This window comes from Hyperolius riggenbachi, chromosome 2, assembly GCF_040937935.1.
Source record: "Hyperolius riggenbachi isolate aHypRig1 chromosome 2, aHypRig1.pri, whole genome shotgun sequence".
Lineage (NCBI taxonomy): Eukaryota > Metazoa > Chordata > Amphibia > Anura > Hyperoliidae > Hyperolius > Hyperolius riggenbachi.
The window spans coordinates 254,418,561-254,433,052 of NC_090647.1; the positions used below are offsets into that span (position 1 = coordinate 254,418,561).

At 42.8% G+C, this 14,492-nt stretch overlaps 1 protein-coding gene across 1 annotated transcript in view; it reads left to right on the top strand.

The window, feature by feature from the left end:
• LOC137544945 (uncharacterized) overlaps window positions 1-14,492 on the top strand; it is a 648,464-nt gene that overhangs the window by 147,789 nt on the left and 486,183 nt on the right. Inside the window, exon 43 of the mRNA XM_068266042.1 lies at window positions 11,321-11,450. Coding sequence (XP_068122143.1) covers window positions 11,321-11,450 — 130 coding nt within the window. The remainder of the gene's footprint in view (window positions 1-11,320; window positions 11,451-14,492) is intronic.

The following is a 14,492-nucleotide window of genomic DNA, read 5'->3' on the forward strand; positions in this document are numbered from 1 at the left end:
TATTTTTAATACTACAGTCCGACGTATTACTCCTCATAAGGGAATTGATCTCGTTCTGTACTTTTTTCATAAAGAGGTCGATAACCTGGCAAGATGGCGGTTGAAAGTTGCTTTTCCTGCGGAGTCCCGCTTCACTGAGCAATAACCTATCATCATCACCCGCCAGGTGTCTCATAGAGGCCGGAAAGTCTCTGGGGGTAGAGAAGAAGTATTTCAATTTGATATTTCTAAAAAATCTCTGTAGATCGACATCCATTTCTAAGGGATCAGGAGAATGTACTGGAGCAAAGGACAAACCATGATTCAGGGCAGACCACTGTGAAGGAGTAAGGACAGTGGAAGAAATGTTGACTACTATGTTGTTCTCTTGTATGGTTTGTTCTGACGCGATCTCAATCGCTCCCTGATGTTTCCTCCACCTCCTTCCACCCCTGCGCCTTCTCCTACGCTTGACGGATGATCCGACTGGCCCTCCTGGGAGGAGCTGGTCAAAAAATCAGAAGACTCCTGCTGTATCCCTGCACGTTGTTGTCCTCTTGGGCCAGGGCCCGGTCGCGGTCTACGTATCGGTCTTCCACTGCGAATGGGTCTCTGCCACTGATAAACATAGCCGGAACTGTAGTCTTGTAAATCACTTTGGTATTTATCACGCTTGACAGATTCAATCTGCTTCTGTTGTACCTCTAGGATAATAGCCAGTTCCATATCAAATTTATTATATTCCTCATGGGAAATCATTTCACGTAATTCGTTTCTAAGAGACCGACATTGTGTATCCAATTTAGGTAATTCTTGTTGCAGTCTCTCAATAGTGAGCAATATCGAATCAAAGGATGCCTTGTTCCAAATGAGACTCCATCTGTGGCAAAACACTGAATCAGTCGGAAACATAATTGGCGCAACATTAGATCTCATGCCTCTTGGGATGCGCTTGGATCTGTAGTATTCCGCAAGGGTCTTGGTGTGCAGTTCAAAAGCTGTATGAGTTTTCGATAACTTGATAATCTGCTTGCGTAAAGCTTTCTCATCCGCCATGTTCAAATATGTAACTTTCGTGGATACCTGTGATATAATCCTAGAAGCAGCTTCTGGAGTGTAAGAGAGGACAAGGGCCTTCATCTCAGCGTCCTCCATGTTCTCCAATAAGAGTGTGCACTCACAATGTGCTGAAGACTCAAATTCAAGTGGATAATGATGCACCACTCTTGGTTAGGTGGGTGATGTGCCGTGGCTTAGATCTGGCAGCACTCCTAGATCAACGTCATACAAGAAAGAAGGTAGCCGGCACCATCCAATATAAATGCTCTTTTATTCTTCTATTTCCATGACAGCCATAATTGCAACGTTTCAGAGTAACATCAACTCCTTTCTCAAGCTAGGCTGTATGTCAAATGCATCAAAATGCAAAACACAATCCTTTTATACCAAACATGATGGACTACTAGCCAATCGCACTGCGCTATAGCTCTCTACCTATCACTGCAGTCCGTGCTCTAGCCGGACCTGATGGGGAACTGCGCTGCTATCTATCCATTGGTCGCTGTCTGTCCGCTCCCGCCCTCTCTCACTTCAAATCTATTGGTCGGCGCCATGCGTCCAAACGGCCGCATCTGTCATGCGTACAGCCGTCGGCCTGCCCATAGCGGACCTGACGGAGAACTGCGCAACATGACGTGTGCGGAGGACGCGTCATCCGCGTCCTATCCGCCCACAGAGCTGGCCACCAATGGCCAAAGGGGTTAGCTCTAGGCCTCCCCCCAAGCCATCAAAATGTAAACAAAGTTTGTGAAGCATGCTGCCGAACTCTAAAACATAACATCAATAACATAGGATGCAAAAGATGCCCCAAGGGAGGATTAAAAGAAGGGGAAACATGTAAATCATAATATCCCACAAACTGATCTGCTATAAATGATGCCAATGTATGCGTACATAGAGGCGCACAGTACGCCCCACACCTCCATATAAACACACACACCCGCTTGTATTGACAGTAAGGATGGCTCACGGCCAGAGGATGACACCAGCCGACGAAAGTACACAACACCACCAAACAATAAGAACTCATGTAATAATGTAATCTACAGAGTTAAATAAAAGGGGTAAGATCTAATTCTCGATTAAGGCCACGGGGTTCCATAGTATCCAATCTTTTTATTCACACTGCCTCCCGCCATAGTAACTTCTTAACTCGATCACCCCCTCTTCTAGGGATCGGGACCTGCTCAATTATCATATATCTTAGCTGACTAACATTATGTCTAGCTGGCGAAAAATGATATGGCACGGCCTGATCGACCAAGTTCTCACGTATTGCATGTTTATGTGAAGATAATCGTACCTTAATTTACTGTGTCGTCTGTCCTATATATAACAGTCCGCATGGACATGCGGTGCCAATTAGCCAATTTCAAAGGGTACGCACCATTGTGGAGGACCAGGCAGTGCAGAATAGGAGACTTGATGAGATGCAGTTGAAATTGAGACAGTGGGGATACCCAGCTGAGGTGGTGTGGATGGCACGTGATCGGCCGTTGGGTGACACCGGCCGGCGGCGGGGAAACCGACCAAAACAGGACAGATTACCGTTTGTTTCTACATACAGTACAGTCAGTGATCAAGTCAATAAAATTATTAGGAGACATTGGCATCTTCTTTCAGATAGTTTTCCTTATGTATCACATTTTGTTAATTCACCGATTTTTTTCTTATCGCCGGGCACCCAATTTAAAACATCGATTAGTACATGCAGATGGAGGGGGCGCGGGTGGTGGACCAAGGTTATTACGTAAAGGTACTTTTCCCTGCATGAACTGTGTTCATTGCAGTTCAGTGATTAGAGGTGATGAAATCATTCATCCCCACAAGGGCACCAAATTCAAAATACATGGATGTCACACGTGTGACTCCATGTTTGTAGTGTATGCTTTAAAATGTCCATGCGGACTGTTATATATAGGACAGACGACACAGTAAATTAAGGTACGATTATCTTCACATAAACATGCAATATGTGAGAACTTGGTCGATCAGGCCGTGCCATATCATTTTTCGGCAGCTAGACATAATGTTAGTCAGCTAAGATATATGATAATTGAGCAGGTCCCGATCCCTAGAAGAGGGGGTGATCGAGTTAAGAAGTTACTATGGCGGGAGGCAGTGTGGATAAAAAGATTGGATACTATGGAACCCCGTGGCCTTAATCGAGAATTAGATCTTACCCCTTTTATTTAACTCTGTAGATTACATTATTACATGAGTTCTTATTGTTTGGTGGTGTTGTGTACTTCCGTCGGCTGGTGTCATCCTCTGGCCGTGAGCCATCCTTACTGTCAATACAAGCGGGTGTGTGTGTTTATATGGAGGTGTGTGGCGTACTGCGCGCCTCTATGTACGCATACATTGGCATCATTTATAGCAGATCAGTTTGTGGGATATGATATGCATGTTTCCCCTTCTTTTAATCCTCCCTTGGGGCATCTTTTGCATCCTATGTTATTGATGTTATGTTTTAGAGTTCGGCGGCATGCGTCACAAACTTTGTTTACATCTTGATGGCTTGGGGGGAGGCCTAGAGCTAACCCCTTTGGCCATTGGTGGCCAGCTCTGTGGGCGGATAGGACACGGATGACGCGTCCTCCGCACACGTCATGTTGCACAGTTCTCCGTCAGGTCCGCTATGGGCGGGCCGACGGCTGTACGCGTGACAGATGCGGCCGTTTGGATGCATGGCGCCGACCAATAGATTTGAAGTGAGAGAGGGCGGGAGCGGACAGACAGCGACCAATGGATACATAGCAGCGCAGTTCCCCATCAGATCCGGCTAGAGCGCGGACTGCAGTGATAGGTAGAGAATTATAGCGCAGTGCGATTGGCTAGTAGTCCATCATGTTTGGTATAAAAAGCATTGTGTTTTGTATTTTGATGCATTTGACATACAGCCTAGCTTTAGAAAGGAGTTGATGTTACTCTGAAACGTTGCAATTATGGCTGTCATGGAAATAGAAGAATAAAAGAGCATTTATATTGGATGGTGCCGGCTACCTTCTTTCTTGTATGACGTTGATCTGGGAGTACTGCCAGATCTAAGCCACGGCACATCACCCACCTAACCAAGAGTGGTGCATCATTCCCCACTTGAATTTGAGTCTTCAGCACATTGTGAGTGCACACTCTTATTGGAGAACATGGAGGACGCTGAGATGGAGGCCCTTGTCCTCTCTTACACTCCAGAAGCTGCTTCTAGGATTATATCACAAGTATCCACGGAAGTTACATATTTGAACATGGCGGATGAGAAAGCTTTACGCAAGCAGATTATCAAGTTATCGAAAACTCATACAGCTTTTGAACTGCATGCCAAGACCCTTGCGGAATACTACAGAACCAAGCGCATCCCAAGAGGCATGAGATCTAATGTTGCGCCAATTATGTTTCCGACTGATTCAGTGTTTTGCCACAGATGAAGTCTCATTTGGAACAAGGCATCCTTTGATTCGATGTTGCCCACTATTGAGAGACTGCAACAAGAATGACCTAAATTGGATACACAGTGTCGGTCTCTTAGAAATGAATTACGCGAAATGATTTCCCATGAGGAATATAATAAATTTGATATGGAACTGGCTATTATCCTAGAGGTACAACAGAAGCAGATTGAATCTGTCAAGCGAGATAAATACCAACGTGATTTACAAGACTACAGTTCCGGTTATGTTTATTAGTGGCAGAGACCCATTCGCAGTGGAAGACCGATACGTAGACCGCGACCGGGCCCTGGCTCAAGAGGACAACAACGTGCAGGGATACAGCAGGAGTCTTCTGATTTTTTGACCAGCTCCTCCCAGGAGGGCCAGTCGGATCATCCGTCAAGCGCCGGAGAAGGCGCAGGGGCGGAAGGAGGTGGAGGAAACATCAGGGAGCGATTGAGATCGCGTCAGAACAAACCATACAAGAGAACAACATAGTAGTCAACATTTCTTCCACTGTCCTTAGTCCTTCACAGTGGTCTGCCCTGAATCATGGTCTGTCCTTTGCTCCAGTACATTCTCCTGATCCCGTAGAAATGGATGTCGATCTACAGAGATTTTTTAGAAATATCAAATTGAAATACTTCTTCTCTATGAGACACCTGGCGGGTGATGATGATAGGTTATTGCTCAGTGAAGCGGGACTCCGCACGAAAAGCAACTTTCAACCGCCATCTTGCCAGGTTATTGACCTCTTTATGAAAAACGTACAGAACGAGGTTGATTCCCTTATGAGGGGTAATACGTGGGACTGTAGTATTAAAAATAACATCTATCTCTAACAGAAAAACAAAGTACACTAGAACACAAACTAACTCAACTCCGCTTAGCCCATGCACTCCAACCCTCTAGATACCTCCAGAATCAAATAGAGACCACCCAATCGCAAATAAATATCATACTATCAAACCGCACTGAGAAAGCGATCCGTTGGACGAGATCAAAAGTATATGTTCAATACAATAAGCCAAGCACATGGCTTGCCAGAAAATTACGCCAGACCCAATCCCTTAATAAAGTTCACCAAATTAGAACTAAATCAGGAGCAGTCACTTCTGATCCATTAAAAATACACAAAGAATTAGCAGAATACTACCAATCCCTATATGCAGCTAAACAAAATAATGACCCATCAATCCACCCCTCTGAATTTTTAAATGACTTAAGAACTCCATACCTTTGCCCGGAAAAAGCTCTAGCTCTAAACTTGCCAATTTCAGAATTGGAAGTCCAAATAGCTATTAAACACCTGAAACAAGGTAAGACTCCTGGGCCAGATGGCTCCTCGGCCATATATTATAAAAAATTTAAGAAAATCCTAATCCCTTATCTTGTCAAACTATTCAATGCCACCTTGGAAGGCAAACCGCTTGCCCCCGAATTTTTACAATCCACTATTGCGGTGATCCCTAAGCCGAAAAGGGACCCTCTGGATATTAAAAACGATAGGCCTATTTCATTACTCAACCTAGACTATAAGCTATTCACATCAATTCTAGTGTCGAGATTGAATAGGGTTTTGGGCCCACTAATCCACAGAGACCAAGTGGGGTTCATCCCACAACAACAGGCCTCTGATAATGTCAGAAAGGTCGTGGACCTTCTCCATGTCGCCGCTTCTAATAAGCTTCCTTTGGCTTTGGTCTCGCTCGACATGGAGAAGGCCTTTGACACAATCGACTGGCCATATATGCTACAGGATCTCCAAAAAGCGGGTATAGGAGGCTCCTTTTTACAGGCCATTCAAACCCTGTACTCCACTCCCTCAGCCCAACTAAAGCTCCCCTCCAACATACCAACCACAATTTCTATCCAAAGAGGGACGCGACAAGGCTGTCCTCTATCGCCCGCCATCTTCGCCTTGACTATAGAACCGCTGGCAGCCAAGATACGCGCTACAACCGACATCCAAGGAATATCAGTCGCTGGAACAAATTATAAAGCCAATCTGTTCGCAGACGACCTGCTCCTTACTTTGACATCTCCCCATACATCCTTGCTTAACTTAATTGACCTAATGAAAAGATTTGGCAAGGTCTCTGGCCTCTCCCTTAACATTACCAAATCTGAGGTGCTTTTTGCCAACTTAACCAAAACACAGACTAATGCTATTACTTCCTCCCTAGGCCTCTCACTCCAAAATAAATATATTACCTATCTCGGAGTTAAAATTTCTACCAACCCCAAATAACTATTCAACCTAAATTATAAACCAATGCTGGCCTCCCTAAAACAGGATCTACTAAAGTGGAACTCGCCCACCTTATCCTGGACTGGCAGAATCCAGGCGATCAGAATGACCCTGCTCCCCCGTCTACTTTATTTGTTCAGAACACTACCAGTTCTAGTAACCAAAGCATCCCTTAAAGATCTGCAACTCTCCATTTTCAAGTTTATAACAAACAATAAACGAGCTAGGATAAACCAAAAAATAATGTATATGGATAGAGACAGAGGTAGATTGGGAGTACCAGATCTATTTGGCTACTACCGAGCCTCGCAGATAGCACAAATAGCCCAGATACACGCTGACCACAATCCTCCCCTATGGGCCGAAATAGAAAATGGTCTACTACAACCAGTCACATTTCCTGCTCTACAATGGTCGCCACGCATATCCCCAACCAGATACCAAAAAATCTCCCCACTAACGGCACACTCCTTATCGATCTGGAATAGACTTAAACTTCAAAAAGGATTACAGTCAAGGATCCCCCTTCAGATGCCTCTGTTTGGCAACCCTAACTTCCCTCCCGGTCTGGAGCAGGGGGCATTCAAATGGTGGACAGAAAAAGGGTATGTTACTTTCAAAAACTTTTTAGTAAATGATAAATCACCCACTTGGGAACAATTTAAAAACACTACCTCTTTTCCACCTTCTGAATACTTCCACGCTATACAAATCTTCCACTTTATAAAATCAATATGCCCCAACAATGTAACATTCCCTCCCAGGACCACCTATGAAGCTTGGTGTGCTTTACACCCTTTAGAAGGAGGCCTTATTTCATATATCTATTCCCAGCTCTCACAACCAGTAGAATTCACAAAAACCTGTACAATGCTACAATGGGAGAGAGATTTAGGTACCACGTTATCCCTTAAACGTTGGTCCAAATGCTGCTTAACCCTTACAAAAGGCAGCAGCTACTTCTCTCACATCGAGACCAACTATAAAATATTACACAGAACCTATGTAACCCCCACCAAAATGCATGCAATTTCACAGACTAACACCCACCTATGTTTCAGAGGGTGTGGCTTGCCCGGGACTATTGATCATATATGGTGGTTCTGTCCCATTGTAAAAAAATACTGGGACCAAGTTACTTCTATTCTGAGCACGGCCCTAGAAAGGTCCCTCTCCCCAGATCCCCTACTCCTACTATTGGGAGACAAACCCCCTGGTTGGAGTTTCCCCCAACATAGGCTCTCCCAGCATATAGCCAAGGCTGCAAGAATGCACATCGCACGCCAATGGAGGCAACCAATACTCTCGATGGATCTTACAGATCATATTATCAGCGACATCCTAATTTCAGAACGAACTTTAGCTATAATTAATGACACTACAGATGCCTTTACCCAGAACCTGGCAGCCCTGGCTTTCTTGCTCCCATACACTGGGTCTTCGCTCCTGTGCCCTTTCTTTCTGAGCATCATTCTGCGGCACCGCAGAATGGCCTGTGTACTCCCCCAAACACAATTGTAAACCAAACGACTGCCTGTAACCAACCTGCAATGTTTACCTGCGTACCAATATCATTGCTTTGACCAAACTATACTACCACTTTTCTATGCTGTTTATGTAATGTAACGCCCTATGTTAAGGGCTTTTTGAACTGCGATTTTGCAACCAATTACATATTTCAATAAACACTTTTGAAACTAAAAATAACATCTCACGGTATGGCTATCAGAGAGTTGGCAGAGAATTGAACCATAATGATCAAACCTGCCGATAAGGGCGGAGCCATTGTAGTAATGGACACCGAGGCATATCGTGGAGAGATATTGAGACAATTGGCGGATAATAATACCTATCGAATTCTATCCAAAGACCCCCTGAAGGACATACAGAGTAAAATCTCTCAAGTGATCACCCAGGCTCTGTCGCAGCAGATTATTGATGACAAACTGGCAAATTATCTGATACAGAGTAATCCAATTACACCAGTGATATATATATGTCCTAAAATTCATAAGAGACTCGAGAATCCCCCCGGCAGGCCCATCGTAGCCGGGGTGGACTCAATCTTTGCCCCTATTGCAAAATATCTTGATAAGATCCTCAGACACTATGTAATATCACAAAAATCGTACCTACGAGATACGCCTATGTTTCTTGAAGCCTTACACAACATGCAGCCCTTCGAGGGTGAATGCCTGTTGGTGACTATGGATGTGGAGAGCCTCTACACCTCCATCCCTCATGATGGGGGAATGGAGGCTGTCCGACATATGTTGGAGGTGGCATCTGACTATATTCAGGCTCAGATTTCATTTGTGTGTGCACTTTTGGAGATTGCGCTTACGTACAACTATTTTTTATTTGAGGATACATTTTATATGCAGCTTAGAGGCACGGCCACAGGTCGAATGTGGCCCCATCCTATGCAAACCTCTATATGGGTATGTATGAAGAAATGTACGTATATACCAACAAGCTCTTTCAGAAATATGCTGTTCAGTGGTTTAGATATATTGATGATGTCTTTTGCGTGTGGGTGGGGCCACATTCGACCCTTGAGACATTTGTGTCAGAACTTATGGGACAGTGCCAGGAGATCAAATTAACTTTACACAGTTCAAGGGAACAAATTAGTTTCCTTGACACCGTAGTGGTTAGACAGGGGAGTCGTTTGGTGACCGACCTCTTTGTTAAGCCCACGGATGTGAACTCCCTACTCCATTATGGGAGTTTCCATCCGGGGGCTACGAAGAGGTCGGTGCCAATTAGCCAATTTCAAAGGGTACGCAACAATGTGGAGGACCAGGCAGTGCAGAATAGCAGACTTGATGAGATGCAGTTGAAATTCAGACAGCGGGGATACCCAGCTGAGGTGGTGCGGATGGCACGTGATCGGCCGTTGGGTGACACCGGCCAGCGGAGGGGAAACCGACCAAAACAGGACAGATCACCATTTGTTTCTACATACAGTACAGTCAGTGATCAAGTCAATAAAATTATTAGGAGACATTGGCATCTTCTTTCAGATAGTTTTCCTTATGTATCACATTTTGTAATACATTAGGTACAGTGGCGTAGCTAAGGAGCTGTGGGCCCCGATGCAAGTTTTACAATGGCCCCCCCCCCCCCCCCCATGCACTCTATACATAACAATTGATACGGTGCACTAAAAGCTGGCAATGGCAACTACAGTGTCAGAGGTGCAAGAAGGGGATGGGGAACAGTTTGTTAATGATTACCACTATTCAAAGTATATATAGAAATGATTATTATGAGCACAGGAGCAATATAGAGCTAATACTGTAGTTGAGGTAGGGCCATTCGGGGCCCCACTGGCCCAAGGGCCCCGATGCGGTTGCTACCTCTGCACCCCCTATTGCTACGCCCCTGATTAGGTATGTAAATTGAGAAAAAGACAATTTAACCAGGGTTTGTGTATGTATTTTGAAGACATCTAACTTTCCTACCCAAAATGAGGCTCTGAATCCAAATGCTAGAGTAGCTTCATAAAATGAGACTGTAGAAATCTAAGAAATCTACTTATTTACCCTAATTTTAATACTATTTTTTTAAGTGAGTAAGTATTGTAATGCAAGTATCATAACTGCAACAATAAATATTAATACATATTACCATACCAATGCAAAATTTTAAATAAAGGTTACCTCTCCTCACTCGACTTGAACATTTCTATAGCTATAGTCGTGAGTGATACAAGAGGTGGAAGCATTCACTATATATATATATATATATATATATATATATATATATATATATATATATATATATATATATATATATATATATATATATATATATATATATATATATATATATATATATATATATATATATATATATATATATATATATATATATAGATAGATATATACAGTATATATATTGCAAAGAATAGCATAGAAGACTAACTCAAAAGTAAAGTACAGTTTTCGAAAACATCAATGCGCGGGGAACTATTTTTAAAATACCCAGGAAATAGATTCTAGTACCTTATAGAAGGAGGGGTCTACCCCTGGTGGTTTAAATATGCATAGCTGCTGCAATAATCTTATATGCATGTACTCATGGACCTAAAAACAGCCGCCACCACCTCCTTCTTCATGGGGGGTGCCTCGGGGGGGGGGGGGGGGGCATCTGTATTTAATGCAGAGCAGCAACAGAAGAGGGGCATTATATATCACCTGCTTATGGAAGCAGGAAGGTCCTCCTTACTCCTCCTCAGTGCACAAGTGCTATACAGTCAATTGCTGTGCTGTTATGGAAGCCACATGGTGATTGGCTCAGCACTGATACACTGAAGAGGAGTGAGGAGGACCTTCCCACCGCCAGAAGCAGGAAATGTATTATGCTTTGCTGCTGCTCTGCATTAGATACAGGAAGGCAGGGGGCCCAGCACAATGCAGTTATGCCCCTGTATGTTTTAGCTTATCCCCTAGCTACTAGAGAGGGCAGCTTCCCAGGTGAGAGTTGCTGTATACTTCTATAAGTTATAAAACATTATTTTCAAAGTGGACTAGACTGCAAAACTTAACCTTTTGGAAACTGTTGAAATTTGCAAGTATGTTTTGTTTTATTTTAGGCCTCGGGAAAACAATCCACAATTCGAGAATTGTCTCTGGCACTAGGAAAGCCTCTTTTCTGCTTTACCTGCACAAGCACTTCAGATAATGGGATTTTGCAAGACATCTGCAAAGGACTAGCTGCAGCAGGTACAAATATTTCTGTTCTATTTTATAATATTTTAATTATGGCATGGAAAAAATGTTGCTTTGTGAATATTGCTGGACTGGAAGCTGCAAGAAGACAATGGCATTTTGTTGGAGTCCATTTTATTCTTTTCACTTCTCTATTAAAATTAGGATTGTGTAAACAGGAAAGTTTGAAGCCAGTATCCATGCTTTATAGTGTTCTGTTAAAGGACACCTGAAGTGAGCGAGGGGGATATGGAAGCTGTCATTTTTAATTCCTTTTAAACAATACCAGTGGCCTAGCGGCCCTGTCTTTGACTGCAGCAGTGTCTGAATCACACATTAGAAACAAGCATGCAGCTAATTAAGTCAGACTTGGGTCAGAAAATCTGATCGGCATGCTTGTTCAGGGTCTATGGCTATAAGTAGTAATGGGATGAGCCGGACAGCCTGGCAATTTGCATTGTTTAAAAGGAAATAAATATGACAGTGTTCATATCCCTCTTACTTCAGATTGGCCTTGAGGCTGGTTTTACACCTGGCCAGTGCATTTGCAGTGTAATGCCCTGCATCCCAATACACAAAATGCCTATCATATGCATAGTGATGCTCCTCGCTGCCCCGCGCCCAGTGACGTACTCCCTGATGGACAGGAAGTATGTCTTTGGAAATCCTGGTTTCCCCATCATATTACCATTGTTCCACGCATGTGCAGTTGCCTATTGATTTACATTACTTCCGTCGCTGCAGTTTCACCGTGGAAGTCTGGCGGTAATGCGCTGCTGAATTTATCTGGTGGCTCGGCAGCCGATGGTGCAATGCAACGTGGTAAATTTGCTAGGCCCCATTGCCTTGCATTGGTGTTGTGTTACCCTGCGGTAAAAAATGGTAATGCAATGCGGAATTCCAATGCAGGTGTAAAAAGTGTCTACAGCCCAGGGGCAGGCACAGTTCTTAAATACTTTTTTGCCTAGGAAAGTTTTTATACAATTTTTCACTGTGTCAAGGCTTTACTATATTCACAAGTTTGGAAGATGTGTAGTGCTAGGTAATGCATTACGTCACCAAAAGTATTATAGTGCAGTCTCAGTACACAGGAAGATCAGTTCTGTCTGTTGGTGAAGTAGTGGAGGCTGCAGGATGTGGGTAAATTTGAAGTGAGTATGGTGCCTTTATTAGCAGGCACCACTGAACTCCAGTGATTTACATGATACATACTCTTGTACTGTTGTACATCATGTACACAATGCCTAATTATGTTTTAGAAAAGAAGAAGGAAGGGGCGCTCTGAGTCCTTTTGCACAACAGTAGTATGTACCGATAAGACAGGTCTCACCTGTTTAGGATGCGGCCGGCACAGCGTACACAGCCCAGATACGCCTTGTCCCTCTTAGCCGAGCCGGGGACTGAGCTTGTACGCGGGGCGGAAGTGACGTCACTCGCTCCAGGAAATGGTGAATCTGTTGCCGAGTAATGCTAGAACGCTCTGTACGGAGCTACTAGCACAGAGCAACATTGGACAACTGTTCTAAAAGCCTCTCAATAGGGATAAAGAGTAGGCATATATGTTGTAAAGGTATAAAGTTTATTAAAACAACGCGTTTCGCGGAAATACGGTCTCCGCTTTATCAAGTTAATGCATACAGGGCAAAAAAATCTCATTGGTATAAATACCCCCCCCCCCGTACTAAAAATTCCAGATTGACCAATCCGCATTGCATGGGTGGGATCCAGGGGATCATAGTGTTCCTAGTATAAGGGAAAATTACCATATAACACCTATGTGTGGATGAAGAGAATAAACGTGGTTACCCAGATATAGTAAAGGACTCCACAAGCATGCAGTGCCTGCTGATCTCACATAGAATGTAGACAGGTATATATATAATGACAGATAAAAAGCACTTTTATATATATATCATTGGAAAATGGGTTGGAGATGACTCATCTCCTCCAGACATTTATTTAGTCCCCCTGGTTCAAGTGTACCCAGTTTCAAGATCCAAAAGGATTCTTGCTTACACAAAGTATGGTATCTCTCATATTTATTAGAATGGAATATCTGTTCAATTGTAGTCACCCTAAGTAGTTCAAAATTCTTATCATGAGTAACATAAAAATGTTTGGAGACCCCATGTTTGAGCTCCCCTTTATTTATGTTAGACCTGTGTTTGTTCAATCTAGTCTGGAATTATGTTTTAGGTAGTGATAAGCACAAATTTTGCATAAACGTAATTTCACATCGTAATTTACAATAATACTGCAAAATTTCAGGAAAAAAAATTGTAATTGATTAAGGGAAATATACAAATCAAAATTATTTTTTTTCAAAAATGTAATTTTGCTGAGTTTTCCTTTGAATATTTAAAATCAATTTTCTCAAAAACTACAAGGCTTTTTTGATATATATATATATATATATTTTTTCTACTTATTCCGACTATTTCCCTCATTTCCCGTACCATGGTGATGGTAACAATTATGGGGGTTTTGCTATTAACATCTAAATTTGGCATGTAATTATGCAAAATTATTAAATGGATTATGCAAAATCAGTTGAGGCAGGGAACACACTTGACTCTTTTCGTGCACGTTTTCTGCACGGAAAAACTGAGAACTCATGTTAATCAATGACCTAGTTCACACTTAATATGTTGTTTGCGCCCAGAAAAAAACCTGACACTCTGCATGATGACTCTGCACATTTTGTCAGTTTTCTCTATCAATTACATCAGCTGCTGTGCGCATTTTCCTGCATGGAAACACACAGTGTGCAGAAAAACTATGCAGAATAACGCGCACGGAAAACTCAAAGTCAAGTGTGTTCCCTGCCTCAATTTCCAAATCATAATTTCATATGGATGCAATTTTGCATACTTGTAATTAGCATATTACAATCATCACTAGTTTTAGGATACACTCTGCCTAATTATGTTATTTTTGGGGACAGTCAACCTAATTATTTTATTTGTGAGTTTAAGCTTTTGTTTTTGGGGAGAGACACTGTGCTTAATTATATTGTTTAGGGATTACAGCCTGGATAATTATGCTATTTGAGGGGGC